The sequence below is a fragment of the Salmo trutta genome, chromosome 3, assembly GCF_901001165.1.
Source record: "Salmo trutta chromosome 3, fSalTru1.1, whole genome shotgun sequence".
Lineage (NCBI taxonomy): Eukaryota > Metazoa > Chordata > Actinopteri > Salmoniformes > Salmonidae > Salmo > Salmo trutta.
The window spans coordinates 43252682-43271666 of NC_042959.1; the positions used below are offsets into that span (position 1 = coordinate 43252682).

The window sequence follows — 18985 nt, forward strand, 5'->3', positions numbered from 1 at the left end:
GGTAACTCTAGCGAACTTATCCTCTGCAGCAGAGGTAACTCTGGGTCTTCCTTTCCTGAGGCCGTCCTCGTGAGTGCCATTTTCATCATTGCGCTTGATGGTTTTTGCGACTGCACTTGAAGAAACTTTCAAGTTCTTGAAATTTCCGGATTGACTGACCTTCATGTCTTAAAGTAATGATGAACTGTCGTTCTTTTTGCTTATTTGAGCTAGGCTATCTTAGGGCTATCTTCTGCATAGCACCCCATACCTTATCACAACACAACTGATTGGCTCAAATGCATTAAGAAGGAAAGAAATTCCACAAATTAACTTTCAACAAGGCACATCTGTTAATTGAAATCCATTCCAGGTGACTACCTCATAAAGCTGGTTGAGAGAATGCCAAGACTGTGCAAAGCTGTCATCAAGACAAAGGGTGCATACTTCGAAAAATCTCAAATATATTTTGATTTGTTTAACACTTTTTTGGTTACTACATGATTTCATGTGTGCTATTTCATAGTTTTGATGTCTTCGCTATTAGTAAAAATAAAGAAAAACCCTTGAATGAGTCAGTGTGTCCAAACGTTTGACTGGTACTGTATGTACAGTAGAAGTCGGAAGTTTACATACACTTAGGTTGGAGTCATTAAAACTCATTTTTCAACAAATTTCTTGTTAACAAACTATAGTTTTGGCAAGTCGGTAAGGACAACTACTTTGTGCATGACACAAGTAATTTTTCCAACAATTGTTTACAGACAGATTATTTCACTTATAATTCACAATTCCAGTGGGTCAGAAGTTTACATACACTAAGTTGACTGTGCCTTTAAAAAGCTTTGAAAATTCCAGAAAATGATGTCATGGCTTTCGAAGTTTCTGATAGGCTAACTGACATAATTTGCGTCAATTGGAGGTGTAACTGTGGATGTATTTCAAGGCCTACCTTCAAACTCAGTGCCTTTTGCTTGACATCATGGGAAAATCAAAAGAAATCAGCCAAAAAAATTGTAGACCTCCACAAGTCTGGTTCTTCCTTGGCAAAGGACCTTGTGAAGATGCTGGAGGAAACAGGTACAAAAGTATCTATATCCATAGTCAAACGAGTCCTATATCGACATAACCTGAAAGGCTGCTCAGCAAGGAAGAAGCCACTGCTCCAAAAACACAATAAAAAAGCCAGACTACGGTTTGCAATTGCACATGGGAACAAAGATCATACTTTTTGGAGAAATGTCCTCTGGTCTGATGAAACAAAAATATAACTATTTGGCCATAATGACCATCGTTATGTTTGGAGGAAAAAGGGGGATGTTTGCAAGCAGAAGAACACCATCCCAACCGTGAAGCACGGGGGTGCCAGCATCCTGTTGTGGGGGTGCTTTGCTGCAGGAGGGACTGGTGCACTTCACAAAATAGATGGCATCATGAGGGAGTCAAATTATGTGGATATATTGAAGCAACATCTCAAGACATCAGTCAGGAAGTTAAAGCTTGGTCGCAAATGTGTCTTCCAAATGGACAATGACCCCAAGCATACTTCCAAAGTTGTGGCAAAATGGCTTAAGGACAACAAAGTCAAGGTATTGGAGTGGCCATCACAAAGCCCTGACCTCAATCCTCTAGAAAATCTGTGGGCAGTACTGAAAAAGCGTGTGCGAGCAAGGAGGCCTACAAACCTGACTCAGGTACACCAGCTCTGTCAGGAGGAATGGGCCAAAATTCACCCAACTTCTTGTGGGAAGCTTGTGGAAGGCTACCCAAAACGTTTGACCCAGTTAAACAATTTAAAGGCAATGCTACCAAATACTAATTGAGTGTATGTAAACTTCTGACCCACTGGGAATGTGATGAAAGAAATAAAAGCTCAAATAAATCATGCTCTCTACTATTATTCTGACTTTTCACATTCTTAAAATAAAGTGGTGATCCTAACTGACCTAAGACAGGGAATTTGTACTATTATTAAATGTCAGGAATTGCGAAAAAACGGAGTTTAAATGTATTTGGCCAAGGTGTATGTAAACTTCCGTCTTCAGCTGTATGTCTCACGCCCTGATCTGTTTCACCTGTCCTTGTGCTCGTCTCCACCCCCCTCCAGGTGTCGCCCTTCTTTCCAACTATCCCGTGTATTTATACCTGTGTTCTCTGTCTGTTTGTCACCAGTTCGTCTTGTTCGTTCAAGCTAACCAGCGGTTTTCCCTGTCAGCTCCTATTGTTATATATTTAAATAGGACAAATCTGAGGGGGCACGTGGCCATGTGCCCCCTATAGGCATGATGCCTCTGCTCCTGTCTTATCTTGGGTCCTGTGTGATCTCATGTAGGCTCCCTCTAATTCTCCTCTCTTTCTCTCTCACGTCCCTTTCCCTTGGTTTAAAAACCCAGCCAGTTGTTTTCTCTTTAGCTCAATCTCTCTCTAACTCATTCTCTCTCTCTCTCTCTCGTTCTCTCTCTCTCTCTCTCGCACCTGCTGTCGCGACCTTTGAATGCTCGGCTATGAAAAGCCAACTGACATTTACTCCTGAAGTGTTGACCTGTTGCGCCCTCTATAACCATTGTGATTATTATTTTACCCTGCTGATCATCTATGAACATTTAGACATCTTGAAGAACAATCTGGCCTTAATGGCCATGTACTGTACTACTCTTAAGCCTAGTTTACATTGGCAGTTTGAAGTGACCAAAGTCCTATTTTTTTGCATATCTGATTTAAATCTGTTCTTTTTCCTGCAGTGTGAACAGCCAAAAAGCACATGGAATCAGATATTCAAGTCAGACTGATTCATGGCCGTGCGACTTGTCTGAATATTCAAATCTAATTTATTTGCTCTGAAGTTGATTTTAGACTGTTATTTGGAAAATCTTGTTGCTTGCTAGCTACTCTGTTGACAGTTTTGACAAGAACACATGGTAGCTAACAAGCTTGTTAATTGTTTACAAACAAATTAGTGAATGTGGTAGAAAGCTAAACAGCTACCTAGCTAGCTAGTTGACTGCTGTGGCTAGCCAAAAATGACTTGTTTTGAAAGTTGGATCATCTAATCCTTTGAGGCTTTAAAAGTGTACTTATACTATGATTTTTAACATTTAAAGCAGCTGGGAAATGTCCATGGCAGGTATTGTTGTCACCTTAGCTTGCTCCATAACTTCTGAGCGTTAGGAAGCACAAGCACCACCTCCAATCGGTCTACGCCACTGCTCAAATCCGTCATTACTATGACAACAAGCATAGCCATGTCAGCAAATTACTGCTGTCTGAACACACAGAAATCCGATTTGGTATTTGTATTTTGTTTTTCTTATGGATCCCCATTAGCTGCTGCCAAAGCAGCAGTTACACTTCCTGAGTTCTGGCAAAATGAAGGAAGTTATACAATTTTAAAAATATTACAACACATTCATAACAGATTTCACAACACACTAAATGTGTGCCCTCAGGCCCCTTCTCCACTACCACATATCTATAACACAAAATCCATGTGTACGTGTATGTATAGTGCATATGTTATAATGTGTGTGTACGCATGTCTGTGCCTATGTTTGTGTTGCTTCACAGTCCCTGCTGTTCCATAAGGTGTATTTTTATCCATTTTTTATCTGATTCTACTGCTTGTATCAGTTACTCGATGTGGAATAGAGTTCCATGTAGTCATGGCTCTATGTAGTACTGTGCGCCTCCTATAGTCTGTTCTGGACAGTGAAGAGACCTCTGGTGGCATATCTTGTGGGGTATGCATGGGTGTCTGTGCTCTGTGCTAGTCATTTAAACAGACAGCTCGGTGCTTTCAACATGTCAATACCTTTCACAAATACAAGTGTGATGAAGTCAATCTCTCCTCCACTGAACCAGAAGAAATGTACATGCATATTATTAATGTTTGCTCTCTGTGTACATCCAAGGGCCAGCCGTGCTGCCCTGTTCTGAGACAATTGCGATTTTCCTAAATCCCTATTTGTGGCACCTGACCTCACGACTAAACAGTAGTCCAGGTGTGACAAAACTAGAGCCTGTAGGACCTTCCTTGCTGATAGTGCTGTTAAGAAGGTAGAGCAGCGCATTATTATGGACACACTTCTCCCCATCTTAGCTACTGTTGTGTCAGTATGTTTTGACCATGACTGTCACGATCACTTTCTTCGAACTCCCTGTCACAGATCAGCCAAGGCACAGTGTGCCGGTAATTCCACATACTTTATTTGTGAACCCGAACAAAACAAAAAACAGGTGAAAACAGAAAGAAACGTGACGTTCTGGGGCTGCTCAAAGGCAGCTACACAAAACAAGATCCCACAACTCAAGGAGGGAAAAAGGGCTGCCTAAGTATGGTTCCCAATCAGAGACAACGATAGACAGCTGCCTCTGATTGGAAATCATACCTGGCCAAAACATAGAAACAAAATACATAGAATGCCCACCCCATATCACACCCTGACCTAACTAAACAGAGAAAAACGGCTCTCTCAGGTCAGGGCGTGACAATGACAGTTTACAATCCAGTGTTACTCCACGCAGTTTAGTCACCTCAACTTCCTCAATTTCCACATCATTTATTACAAGATTTAGTTGAGGTTTAGGGTTTATTGAACGATTTGAGTAAGTAAGGGGCCTAGACAGCTTTTAGTTTTTGAAATAGTTTAGTTTTTGAAATACTAACTTATTCCTTGCCCCCATTCTTAAACTAACTGCAGCTCTTTGTTAAGTGTTGCAGTCATTTCCGTCACTGTAGTAGCTGACGTGTATAGTGTCAAGTCATCCGCATGTCGTTAGTAAAAGACTAAAAAAAGTAAAGGGCCTAGACAGCTGCCCTGGGGAATTCGTAATTCTACCTGGATTATGTTGGAGAGGCTTCTATTAAAGAACACCATCTGTGTTCTGTTAGACAGGTAATTTTTTATCCACAATATTTTTTTATATAAGTTTTATTTATTTCCCCTTTATTTAACCAGGTATGCAATTTGAGAACAAGTTCTCATTTACAACTGTGACCTGGCCAAGATAAAGTAAGGCAATGCGACAAAAACAACAACACAGAGTTACACATGGGATAAACAAACGTACAGTCAATAACACAATAGAAAAATCTGTATAGAGTGTGTGCAAATGAAGGAAGGAGGTAAGGCAATAAATAGGCCATAGTGGCGAAGTAATTACAATTCAGCAATTAACACTGGAGTGATAGATGTGCAGATGAGGATGTGCAAGTAGAAATACTGGTGTGCAAAAGAGCAGAAAAACTAAAACAAATATGGGATGAGGTAGGTAGTTGGTTGGATGGGCAATTTACAGATGGGCTGTGTACAGCTGCAGCAATCGGTAAGCTGCTCTGACGGCTAATGCTTAAAGTTAGAGAGGGAGATATAAGTCTCCAACTTTAGTGATTTTTGAAATTCGTTCCAGTCATTGGCAGCAGAGAACTGGAAGGAAAGGAGGCCAAATGAGGTGTTGGCTTTGGGGATGACCAGTGAAATATACCTGCTGGAGCGTGCTACGGGTGGATGTTGCTATGGTGACCAGTGAGTTGGGGTGTATAGCACGGGGTGTAAAGCCATTACACATACGTTTTTCCAGCAGCAGACTATGATCGATAATGTCAAAAGCCACACTGAAGTCCCACAAAACAGCCCCCACAATCTTTTTACTATCAATTTCTCTCAGCCAATCATCAGTCATTTGTGTAAGTGCTGTGCTTGTTGAATGTCCTCTCCTATAAGCGTGCTGAAAGTCAGTTGTCAATTACTTTACTGTAAAATAGCACTGTATCTGGTCAAACACAATTTTTTCCAAAAGTTTACTAAGGGTTAGTAACACAATGATTGGTCGGCTATTTGAGCCAGTAAAGGGGGCTTTACTATTCTTAGGTAGCGGAATTACTTCTGCTTCCCTCCAGGCCTGAGGGCACACACTTTCTAGTAGGCTTAAATTGAAGATGTGGCAATATCGTCCGCTATTATCGTCAGTAATTTTCCATCCAAGTTGTCAGACCCCGGTGGCTTGTCATTGCTGATAGACAACAATCTTTTTTTCACCTCTTCCACACCCACTTTACAGAATTCAAAATTACAATTCTTGTCTTTCATAATTTGGTCAGATATACTTGGATGTTTAGTGTCAGCGTTTGTTGTTGGCATGTCATGCCTAAGTTTGCGTATCTTCCCAATGAAAAAATCATTAAAGTAGTTAATATCAGTCGGTTTTGTGATGAATGAGCCATCTGATTCAATGAATGATGGAGCTGAGTTTTCCTTTTTTCCCAACATTTCATTGAAGATGCTCCAAAGCTTTTTACTATCATCCTTTATGTAATTTATCTTTGTTTCATACAGTAGTGTAGTTTCTTCTTCTTTTTATTCAGTTTAGTCACATGATTTCTCAATTTGCAGTATGCTTGCCAGTCGGTTGTGCAGTCAGACTTCCTATTGCCTCATCCCTCCAAACATAACATTTTTCAATTCCTTAACCTCCTGTGTGTCTCACCCTGATCTGGTTCACCTGTCCTTGTGATTGTCTCCACCCCCTACAGATGTTGCTTATTATCCCCTGTGTATATATCCTTGTGTTTCCTGTCTCTCTATGCCAGTTCATCTTGTTTTCCAAGTCAACCATCAGTTTTCCTTGCTCCTATTTTTCCCCAGGCTCTGTTTGTTTCTAGTCCTCCTGGTTTCGACCCTTGCCTGTCCTGACTCTGAACCCGCCTGCCTGACCACTCTGCCTGTTCTGACTACCAGCCTGCCTTTCCCCTTGTATGGTTGTTGGACTCGGATCTGGTTTTTGACCCCTGTCTGGCCTGACCTCGAGACTGCCTATTGTCTGGTACCCTTTGGACTCTGACCTGGTTTATGAACTCTCGCCTGTCCCCGACCTGCCTCTACCTACTCCCTTTGTTATAATAAATATCGGCGCTCTACCATCTTCATCCTGTGTCTGCATTTGGGTCTCGCCTTGTGCCATTATACTGTGTCCATTTACAGACTCACAAGTTGACAGTTACCCTGTGGATAATGCAGAGACAGAGAGTCAGTAAAACAATTCCACACAAGATGAAGAATAAAGGGTTAATGTTCAGGAACTAGCTAGCTAAATGATACAAAAGACTAACTTAAATTGGCTGGGGTCTGTCCATACGCAGTCAAGAATCCACTGCAGGGAAAAACATTATTATTTTTACCTATGAATAATCTAGCTAGCTAGCCTAGCTACGGTGCATTCTAAAAGTACTCAGACCCCTTAACTTTTTCCACATTTTGTTACGTACAGCCTTATTTTAAAATGGATTAAATTGTAATTTTTTCCCTCATCAATCTACACACAATACCCCATAATGACGAAGCAAAAACAGGTTTTAGACATTTATGCAAATGTATTGTTTTCAGTTTACTTTGTTGAAGCACCTTTGGCAGCGATTTCAGCCTCGAGTCTTCTTGGGCATGATGCTACAAGCCTAGCACACCTGTATTTGGTAAGTTTCTCCCATTCTTCTCTGCAGATCCTCTCAAGCTCTGTTAGGTTGGATGGGGAGCGTCGCTGCACAGCTATTTTCAGGTCTCTCTAGAGATGTTCGATCGGGTTCAAGTCCAGGCTCTGGCTGGGCCACTCAAGGACATTCAGAGACTTGTCCCGAAGCCAATCCTGCATTGTCTTGGCTGTGTGCTTAGGGTTGTTGTCCTGTTGGAAGGTGAACCTTCGCCCCAGTTTGAGGTCCTGAGTGCTCTGGAGCAGGTTTTCATCAATTATCTTTCTGTACTTTGCTCCGTTCATTTTTCCCTCGATCCTGACTAGTCTCTCTGGCCCTGCTGTTGAAAAACATCCCCACAGCATGATGCTGCTACCACCATGCTTCCCCGTAGGAATGGTATTGGCCAAGTGATGAGTGGTGCCAGGTTTTCTCCGGACGTGACGCTTGGCATTCAGGCCAAAGAGTTCAATATTGCTTTCATCAGACCAGAGAATCTTGTTTCTCATGGTCTGAGAGTCCATTAGGTGCCTTTTGGCAACTCCAAGCGGGCTGTCATGTGCCTTTTACTGAGGAGTGGCTTCCGTCTGGCCACTCTACCATAAAGGCCTGATTGGGGGAGTGCTGAAGAGATGGTTGTCCTTCTGGAAGTTTCTCCCATCTCCACAGAGGAACTTTGGAGCTCTGTCAGAGTGACCATCAGGTTCTTGGTCACTTCCATGACCAAGGCCCTTCCCCCCCGATTGCTCAGTTTGGCCAGGTGGCCAGCTCTAGGCCAGGCGGTCAGCTCATTCTCCCAACACATAGTTCTAGGCTAAATAAGTATTTTATGGGTTGACATTATTTTGGAGACAAAATAAACTGGTAATTAGCATAGGCCTTACTATTCAAATACTCACTGCAGTGAATGTTGTATTGTACTCAAAGACTTACCAATTTCGATAGGCCCCATTTCTTAGCCTGGGTGCTAAGAAATGTTTGAATTTTTTTTACTTTAGTTTATTTAGTAAATATTTTCTTAACCAACAATGCAGTTCAAGAAATAGAGTTAAGGGCTTGTAAGTAGGCATTTCTCGGTAAGGTCTACACCTGTTGAATTCGGCGCATGTGATAAATAACATTTGATTTGAAGTATTTACTTTTTTTGTCTATATAATCATCGGCAACTGGTAACTGTATCTGCCTAGTTGAACATTTTCATGTATTTTAAATCAAATAAAAAATCGAATCAAATCAAGAGCACAAACTGGGATCATACCACCCATTTCTCGATTGGGCCCATAGACTAGCACTAGCCTACATATAATAAAATATAACCGAGACCCCATAACCTACTAGACGTACTCATACAACAATTCCATCACTTGATGGCGCTGCATACCACATGACCGAATGCATGTGACCATATCAAGAGGCGGGGTTTGAATGTGACAATTTAGCTAACACAATGTAACCATCTCAAGTGTCCAATACAACTGACTGTAAAACCGCAGACTAACTTGGTATTCAGTACTCGTTTCAACTGCTCACCACAAATGCAACAGAAACGGATATCAAATGGTAGAAAACAGATTGTCAACAAAACGGAACCGCTGAGAGGACAGGGCCAGAGAACAGTCATAGTCATATGAGGTGGGTAGCTCGTTTGGTGTGCAACATCAGGAGAATATTACTGCATACATGGTTTGGATGGTTATTAAATGCGAGAAGGGCATATTTATACCGGGCAATATTTTGGGGGGTTAAGTCGGAGACTAGGTTTATGCGGTCAGGACACTTTGGTGAGACAGGGGTTTATCCCAAATAACCCGTGTTGTTTTTTTTTTCTCGGCTGAAAGATCCGCTGCATTGTTGCTAGGAAACCTTTGACAGCACTGAGATGTAAAAGTGATAGTGAATGACCAAGGCCTGCGGACTCCTCGGCTGAAACAGGCTCGAGCGCACTGATTTATATACTCACCACCATCACCACCACCAGACTGCTTCTGTCTTATCTACCGCGCGTGCTTCTCATGCGATGTAAATTGTAGACTATGTTATCCATGTGTAAACATAGCCATATCATGTTAACCATCAAACATCGTTCAATTCGCGAGTTATGTATGGACACTATGTTTGGCAATAAAATATGGTACAGCAAAGTAGGTTAACATATCTAGCCTAGGCTACTTGTCCAAAGTTTGAAAAACTAGAAGTGTCATTTTCACTGGAGCAACCTAAAATGCAGGAATTGGACAGGACAGATGTGTAATGTAGTATCCCATCTTTCTCTCTCGTTCTCTTGGTGCCTATGCCATGCATCTGAAGGTCACTCGGTGAACCAGTGGTGTAGTCAGAAATCTTGATGGCAGGGCCAGCAAAAATGTAGGTGGGCCAAAATTGAGGCACTCAAATAATCATTAAATGATCACAAATGCATAGCGTATCCTACCTTAATGTAATCGATCACACACAACAAATCATCTAACATGTGATTTCACATTACAGACCAAAGAGTCATGGATTTACATAGGCCTACAATACTATTTGGTCTGTAATGTGAAATCACATGTTAGATGATTTGTTGTGTGTGATCGGTTACAGGGCACATCTCCATGTGGCAACAGGGTAGACATACTGATTTTGGCTACTACATGCTGCATTGCAGGAGCTACATGTCCTCTCACTGCCATCAAAAGTATTGTAGGCCTATGTAAATCCATGACTCTTGCATTTAACATGATTTAACAATGATTTTGATGGCAGTGAGAGGACATGTAGAGGACAGCAGAATGTTCTCCACAGCATCTCCAGACTCTGTCACGTCTGTCACGTGCTCAGTGTGAACCTGCTTTCATCTGAGAAGAGCACAGGGCGCCAGTGGCGAATTTGCCAATCTTGGTGTTCTCTGGCAAATGCCAAACGTCCTGCACGGTGTTGGGCTGTAAGCCCAACCCCCACCTGTGGACGTCGGGCCCTCATACCACCTTCATGGAGTCTGTTTCTGACCGTTTGAGCAGACACATGCACATTTGTGGCCTGCTGGAGGTCATTTTGCAGGGCTCTGGCAGTGCTCCTCCTGCTCCTCCTTGCACAAAGGCAGAGGTAGCGGTCCTGCTGCTGGGTTGTTGCCCTCCTACGGCCTCCTCCACGTCTCCTGATGTACTGGCCTGTCTCCTGGTAGCGCCTCCATGCTCTGGACACTACGCTGACAGACACAGCAAACCTTCTTGCCACAGCTCGCATTGATGTGCCATCCTGGATGAGCTGCACTACCTGAGCCACTTGTGTGGGTTGTAGACTCCGTCTCATGCTACCACTAGAGTGAAAGCACCGCCAGCATTCAAAAGTGACCAAAACATCAGCCAGGAAGCATAGGAACTGAGAAGGGGTCTGTGGTCCCCACCTGCAGAACCACTTCTTTATTGGGGGTGTCTTGCTAATTGCCTATAATTTCCACCTGTTGTCTATTCCATTTGCACAACAGCATGTGAAATTTATTGTCAATCAGTGATGTTTCCTAAGTGGACAGTTTGATTTCACAGAAGTGTGATTGACATTGTGTTGTTTAAGTGTTCCCTTTATTTTTTTGAGCAGTGTATAAACTGAACAGTACCGGATCCAAAATTGAACCTTGTGGAACGCCACGTGATATCTATTTGCTCAGAGTTATGTTCACCAAGGGTGACAAACTCTTGACCTGTTAAATAGGTCCTAAACCAATTTAAAACTGGACCAGAGAGGCCAACCCACCTCTGCATTCTGTCCAGAAGGACATCATGGTTAACAGTGTTGAACACAGCACCTAAATCCAATGACAGAGAGCTGTTTGGCATTTATGTTGGCTCTAGGATAATTTACCACTTTAACTAAGGATGTCTGTGCTGTGGTGGGCATGAAAACCAGATAGGATTTTTAAATACAGTTGGCACTTAAATAATTTAGCTGTTTGAAAACCAATTTCTTCAGAATTTTGAAGAATGGAAGGTTGGAGATGGAGGTTGGAGCTGAAGATTCTAGATTACTTTTTCTTCAGAAGGGGTTTCACCATAGCAGTTTTTAGTGCAGTGGGGAAAGTGCTTGTGAACAGGGAGGGATTAACAATAGCTTGCACCTCTTCAGATATGCAATTAAAAACTGTTTTGAAGAAGGTGGTGGAGATAGGATCAAGAAGGCAAGTAGAAGGCTTAATAAGCTGCGATATCACTTTCCTGGGCATGTCTGTGTCAACCAGGGAAAATAACTCCATAGTGCCTTTGCGTGGTAGGCTAGGGCACATATCATCAAACTTCTCATCAGGTCTGGATTCCCAGCCTAACGTTTGTTATCTTATCTCTGAACTATGCTGCAAACTTATCACATTATATGTGGAGGAAAGTTCACATAGGTTTGTAGGGGTAGGAGTTATGGTCGAGAAGTGCACTCTCAAATTATCCTGATTATTAGTGATCAAGTTAGAAAACTGAGCCCGTCTGGCATTTCCAATTGCTTTGTTAGAAATGCCAAGTTGCTCTCTCAGAATATCATAGTGGACTTGCAACTTTGACATTCTCCACTTCCGCTGTGCCTTTCTGCAATTTCTCTTTAATTGATTTGTTTCCTCACTCAGCCAAGGGGTTCTACATTTCGATGTGGCCTTTTTCAACATTACTGGAGCTATGGCATCAATGGTTGCCCTTAATTTGCTATTAAAGTTATCAACTAAATTATCACAAGAGGAAGGCAGAATAGGTGATGATGTATTGTTCATACACTCAATCAAATCTGTAGCAACTTCAGTGGTAAGATAGCATTTCTTAATAATGCGTTCAGTATTACTCTGGGCTATGGGCAACAAGGTAGTAAAAAATGCACAGTAGTCATCCCGAGTGGCGCAGTGGTCTAAGGCACTGCATCGCAGTGCTAGCTGTGCCACTGGAGATTCTGGGTTCGAGTCCAGGCTCTGTCGCAGCCGGGAGCGACCGGGAGGCCCATGGGGCAGCGCACTATTGGCCCAGCGTTGTTAGGGGAGGGTTTGGCCGGCAGGGATATCCTTGTCTCATTGCGCACTAGCGACTCCTAGTACGGGCCGGGCGCAGTGCACGCTGTGCACGGTCGCCAGGTGTATGGTGTTCCCTCCGACACATTGGTGCGGCTGGCTTCTGGGTTGGATGGGCATTGTGTCAAGAAGCAGTGCGGGTTGGGTTGTGTTTCGGAGGACGCATGTCTCTCGACCTTCGCCTCTCCCGAGTCCGTACGGGAGTTGCAGCGATGAGACAAGACTACTACCGATTGGATACCACGAAATTGGGGAGAAAAAAAGGGGTGAAAATACAAAAAAAAGAGAAATGCACAGTGGTGATCAGATAAAGCAACTTCAACTGTAGAGGATATGTCAATAGAAAGCCCTTTGGTAATAACCAGGTCCAGAGTATGTCCGCGGTTATCGGTGGGCCCAATAACTTGTTGGATAAAGTCCATAGAGTTCAAAAGATTAATAAATTCATTGGCCTTGGAGTCAGTCTCTTTGTCAACGTGAATATTAAAATCGCCAAACTCAGAGAAATCCGTAAAGAAAGTGGGGCAATACTCTGCTGGCCTATACAGGGTTATAGCCAGCACTGGTGGCTGACATTTAAACAGTATAGCATGATACTCAAAAGACTCAAAGTCACCAAATGAAATGTCCTTACAGCTGAGAGCATTAGTAAAAATAGAGGCTGTCCCCCCACCCTTTTCCCTTTTCTGATGTATAAAAAGCTGTGGTCTGGCGGGGAGGCTTCAATAAGAGAGATACTACAGTCTGAAGACGGCATGTTTCTCACAAAAACATGGCTATCAATTTTGCGCTCAGTAATGAGGTCATTCACGAGAAAGGTTTTTCTAGTGATTGCTCTAACATTTTAAAAGCTCCATATTCAATAAGTGTAGGCCACTCGGACTCTGGGGCAGGTAACCAATGGAATAACAACCAAAATATGAAAATTACAGCCACATTTTCTGTCAGTCTCCAATCGATCAGAATGGTAGGATATGACAATTTGTATAAACTCACTAGAAGGTGGCGTTAGAGGAACATAAATGAGGTTACTCACAATAACCACAGTGCCATTTCTACAGGAGTTGATATGCTTTCCAAGTCCTCTGTTGCTTATTCTGACAGGGAGGACTGGAGCACTACCAGACCCTATCAGTCAGTCTCTAAAACAGTTTGTGATATTACTGGAAATAATCCTGGAACCCCTGCGGTTAGGATGAATCTCATCTCTTTTTTAAAAACTGCTTATTGCTCCCACAGCAAATCAAAGTTGTCACAAAAGGAGACATTCCTGTCATTGTAAAGTTTCTTCAGGTACTCGTTTAGAGCAACGAGTCGGCTGAAATGTTCCGAACCCCTCCGATAGCACTGGAGGTGGCCCTGTGCTAGTGTGGTGTTATAAAATATATATTTGTAGTCCACCCTCAGTTCCTCAGATCGCCTAAAGCGAAAGTCATTAAAACCTACGTGAATGGGCCTCCCGAGTGGCGCAGCAGTCTAAGACACTGTATCGGTGTTAGTATAGCCTGGGGTTCGATCCCAGGCTGTGTCATTACCGGCCGTGACCGCGAGTCCCATAGGTCGGCGCACAATTTGCCCAGCGTCGCCCGGGTTAAGCGAGGGTTTGGCCGGGGGGGCTTTACTTGGCACATCGTGCTATAGCGACTCCTTGTGGCAGGCCGGATGCCTGCAGGCTGACTTCGGTCGTCAGTTGAACAGTGTTTCCTCCGACACATTGGTGCAGCTGGCTTCTGGGATAAGCGAGCAGGTGTTAAGAAGCACAGTTTGGCGGGTCATGTTGCTGAGGATGCATCCCTCGATCTTCGCCTGTCCCGAGCCCGTTGGGGAGTTGCAGCGATGAGACAAGATCGTAATCACAAAATTCCGATGGCGTGGGAAACCCCAGGAAGGTGGAAGATGGCCCAAGACCTTTCTGTCTTGAGTCAGCGACCTGCTGAACTGTGGTGGCCACCGGCTGGTGGTATACTCCCAAGATCCGTGCTGACTCCCGGGGCTGGTAGGTCCGTCTCAAGTGGGCCAAAGATGTTTGATAGCTGGATTTGATCTTCTCACATAGATGAAGGGTGGTCAGACTGCCTTCCCTATCTCCTACACCTTGCGAGTGTCTAGTCTCCCATGGGCTGCGGAGTTGAGCTTAACATTTGTCCGTTGGATTGGGGCAGATCAACTCCGCCCGACTCATCGACAGCTTTGCTATAGGAGACATTTATAAGTGAGATTCGGTTTGCCTGGGCTACAGCAAGGTTGTGTACTTAGAAAGCAGGCAATCCTTCTCTCGCAGCCTAGCGAGCAGTCGGAGGATCTCTTCCCTAAGCTGCTTGATGGTGGTGCATTTAGTGCAGACAAATCCCTGTCCCAGTTTTCAGTTACGCCTTATCTTCATCTTGTGATTGTGTGGAAATCATCTCATACCCAGCCGTGGATAAAAACACCAGTGGGCTAGCACTGCTAGCGTTAGCCTGCTTCGTTTTCCTGATGGCTATCAGCTAAATGCTACTTAACAGGAATCCGGAACACAAACTTGCAGTCCCAGCCTTAAAGGCTAACCGCGTCGCGGAATCCATAGCAATAAAACTTTAGCTATGATTTAAAAGAAAACAATTTCATAAAAACAACAAACTGAGTGTAGACAGTACACTGTTCTGTTGCACGCACTGATGATGTATGTAGCCTCAAACAAAGCTCATGAAATTCGTAGCACAGCTAATCTTAATTAGTATTAATATTCAGTATTCGACATTTCTGAGACTCACTTTTACAGCACCATCGATGATACAGCAGTAGGAATACAAGGATATAACATCTATAAAAAAGACAGGAATGTCTACGGGGGAGGTGTTGATGTACACTGTATATAGACTTTCTTTTTTCTATTGTGTTATTGACTGTACACTTCTTTATTCAATGTGTAACTCTGTGTTGTTCTTTGTGTTGCACTGCTTTGCTTTATCTTGGCTAGGTCGCAGTTGTAAATGAGAACTTGTTCTCAACTGGCCTACCTGGTTAAATAAAGGTGAAATATTTTTTTTATTAAAAAAATATTCTTAACCACAGAGAGTCAGTAGGAAGCTCAGGTCATGGTCTTTCTTGGCAGATTGCTAATTCACAAAGTGCCTTTGCTTCATTCTATTCATTTAACCTGAAGTGCCTCGCAGTTTCAAGTGGACTTTCAGTCTGCTTTCTATTAGGGGTTAGCAGTTAATTGATCCAAATGGATTAATTGAAATATGCCTTATCTGTTTCTCTTTCCAGGCTAATGCAGGAAGTAACTGCAGCCCTAAGGAATCACAGAATACTGTTCCACCTCTTCTCTCCTTCTCCGGGAGCATGCCATCTGAACCTTGTGTCAGGTAAATCTGTAAGCTGGTGAATCCGTGCACACACACACACACACACACACACACACACACACACACACACACACACACACACACACACACACACACACACACACACACACACACACACACTAACACTAACACAAGTGAATCACACACACAGCCCTACTAATGTTTCCAGTATTTTGTAATCGGGTGTGACTCATTTTGCTCTTAGAGTTTGCAATGCAATCTGCAGTGTTAGCTCACCACATATACTGCAGTTAACTAACCTCTAACCAACCTTGGTTTGGCATTGCTGATCTAAGCTTTGGTGGGGCAGCATGTTGGGCAGGTGTGTTCACAGTCAATCCCTCCCCTCCACACACACACTTCTGCCTGTCATATTATAATCCTGACTCTGCCTCTCAGCCTGTGGCGACCTGTCCCTCATTCCTGGGGTATTACTCTGTCAGGGCCACACACACTGCAGGTAGAGGGACAGGCTGTTCCTCAGGGCCTTGTCCAGCCCGGACAGAGAGTTAGGGAGGAGCAGCCCGGTGACAATGTTGAACTACAGCTGCTGGGCCTTAGAGGTGGCCAGCAGGGGGCTCCAGTGCTTTACCACAAAACACACACACACACACACACACACACACACACACACACACACACACCAGACTTGTGTTCACATACTATCTTAAGGTGACAGACCAAACTGCAGAAAAAAGGACTGACAGCTAGTTAATAATAAACAGACTAGACTAATAAATAATAAACAGCTGGTCTAATAAACAGACAAATATGAAATGGACAGATAGTCGGCTAGGAGAACAAGAGACACAGACCAGGGGATGCGGCAGGTAGCCTAGCGGTTAAGAGTGTTGGGCCGGTAATGAAAAGTTGCTGGTTTGAATCCCTGACTTGAATAGGTGAAAAATCTGTCCATGTTACCTTGAGCAAGGCACATAACCCTAATTGCTCCTGTAAGTCGCTCTGGATAAGAGTGTCTGCTAAATGACTAAAATGAGATGAGCAGAGAGACCGAGATTTTCCCCCAGCCTTAACTGATGTCTCTCCCTTTCCCTATCTCCCCCACTCCCCCCCACACTCCCAGTGGGCAGGAGCTGGTAACAGATCAGAGGCTATGCCAGTCCAAGTCTCACCAGGACTCCGTCCTCTCCGCCCTCAATCAGCAGAGGAAGGATGGCCTACTCTGTGATGTCACCTTGGTTGCCGGCGACCAGAAGTTCCACGCCCATAAAGCAGTGCTGGCGGCGTGCAGCGATTACTTCCGGGTGAGTTTGGACCTGGGGAGGACACTACACTCTTAGAAAAAAAGAGTTATTCAGCTGTCCTCATGGGAGAACCCTTTGAAGAACCCTTTAGCTGCTAGGTAGAACCCGTTTGGGTTCTTTGTAGAACCCTTTCCACAGAAGGTTCTACATGGAACCCAAAAGAGTTCTACTTGGAATCAAAAAGTGTTCTACCTAGAACTAAAAAGGGTTCTTGTATGGGTACAGCCAAAAAAAACATTTGGAACCCTTTTTTCTAAGAGTGTAGTTTGAAGCTGTATTGTCACGTGCACGAGTACAGTGAAATGCATTTCTTGCAAGCTCTTTCCCAACAATGCAATAATCAATATCACTATTACTAATAAAGTAAAGTAGAACAAAAACACACGAGAAATAGAAATAATAAGAACAGGAGAAAGTAAGTAAGCGATATACAGGGTCAGTTCCAGGGTCAGTGCCAATACCATACAATGTGCAGGGATACTGAAGTGGTTAGGAGTAGATATGTATAGGGTGTAAGGTGACTAGACATCAGAATATATATGATTCTATTTTTTTATTTTTATTTCACTTTTATTTAACCAGGTAGGCCAGTTGAGAACAAGTTCTCATTTACAACTGCGACCTGGCCAAGATAAAGCAAAGCAGTGCGACAAAAACAACAACACAGAGTTACACATAAACAAACGCACAGTCAATAACACAAAATAAAAGAAAAATAGAAAGATCTATGTACAGTGTGTGCAAATGTAGAAGAGTAGGGAGGTAGGCAATAAATAGGCCATAGAGGTGAAAATAATTACAATTTAGCATTAATACTGGAGTGATATATGTGCAGATGATGATGTGCAAGTAGAGATACTGGGGTGCAAAAGAGCAAGAGGGTAGGTAATAATATATGGATGAGGAAGTCGGGTGTGCTATTTACAGATTGGCTGTGTACAGGTACAGTGATCGGTAAGCTGCTCTGACAGCTGATGCTTAAAGTTAGAGAGGGAGATATAAGACCATGTGCAGTTGCATCAGAGATTTTTACAATTCGTTCCAGTCATTGGCAGCAGAGAACTGGAAGGAAAGGCGGCCAAAGGATGTGTTGGCTTTGGGGATGACCAGTGCAATATACCTGTTGGAGCGTGTGCTACGGGTGGGTGTTGCTATGGTGACCAGTGAGCTGAGATAAGGCGGGGCTTTACCTAGCAAATACTTATAGATGACCTGGAGCCAGTGGGTTTGGCGACGGATATGTAGTGAGGGCCAGCCAACGAGGTCGCAGTGGTGGGTAGTATGGGGCTTTGGCTCTGCCACCCACGTGCCTCACGGTTCGGATGGTGGTCTTCGGCTTGCAAGCCTCCCCCTTTTTCCTCCAAACATAACGATGGTCATTATGGCGAAGCAGTTCTATTTTTGTTTCATCAGACCAGAGGACATTTCTCCAAAAAGTACGATCTTTGTCCCCATGTGCAGTTGCAAACCGTAGTCTGGCTTTTTTATGGCGGTTTTGGAGCAGTGGCTTCTCCCTTGCTGAGCGGCCTTTCAGGTTATGTAGATATAAGGACTCGTTTGACTGTGGATATCCTCCAGCATCTTTTGACTGCTGGATTTCCTCCAGCATCTTCACAAGGTCCTTTGCTGTTGTTCTGGGATTGATTTGCACTTTCAGGCGTTTGGAAATTGCTCCCAAGGATGAACCAAACTTGTGGAGGTCTACAATTTTATTTCTTGAGGTCTTGGCTGATTTCTTTAGATTTTTCCATGATGTCAAGCAAAGAGGCACTGAGTTTGAAGGTAGGCCTTGAAGTACATCCACAGGTCCACCTCCAATTGACTCAAATGATGTCAATTAGCCTATCAGAAGCTTCTAAAGCCATGACATAATTTTCTGGAATTTTCCAAGCTGTTTAAAGGCACAGTCAACTTA

At 43.5% G+C, this 18985-nt stretch overlaps 1 protein-coding gene across 2 annotated transcripts in view; it reads left to right on the forward strand.

Moving 5' to 3' along the window:
* The first annotated feature begins 8823 nt into the window (after nt 1–8823).
* LOC115175662 (kelch-like protein 32) overlaps nt 8824–18985 on the forward strand; it is a 40865-nt gene continuing 30703 nt past the window's right edge. Inside the window, exons 1-3 of one of the 2 annotated variants that reach the window (XM_029735077.1) lie at nt 8824–9070; nt 15708–15805; nt 16890–17070. In XM_029735077.1, the coding sequence (XP_029590937.1) occupies nt 15783–15805; nt 16890–17070 (204 nt within the window). In that variant the 5' untranslated portion in view covers nt 8824–9070; nt 15708–15782. Of the gene's footprint in view, nt 9071–15707; nt 15806–16889; nt 17071–18985 lie in introns of those variants that run through there. The other variant, XM_029735085.1, reaches the window with a different exon arrangement.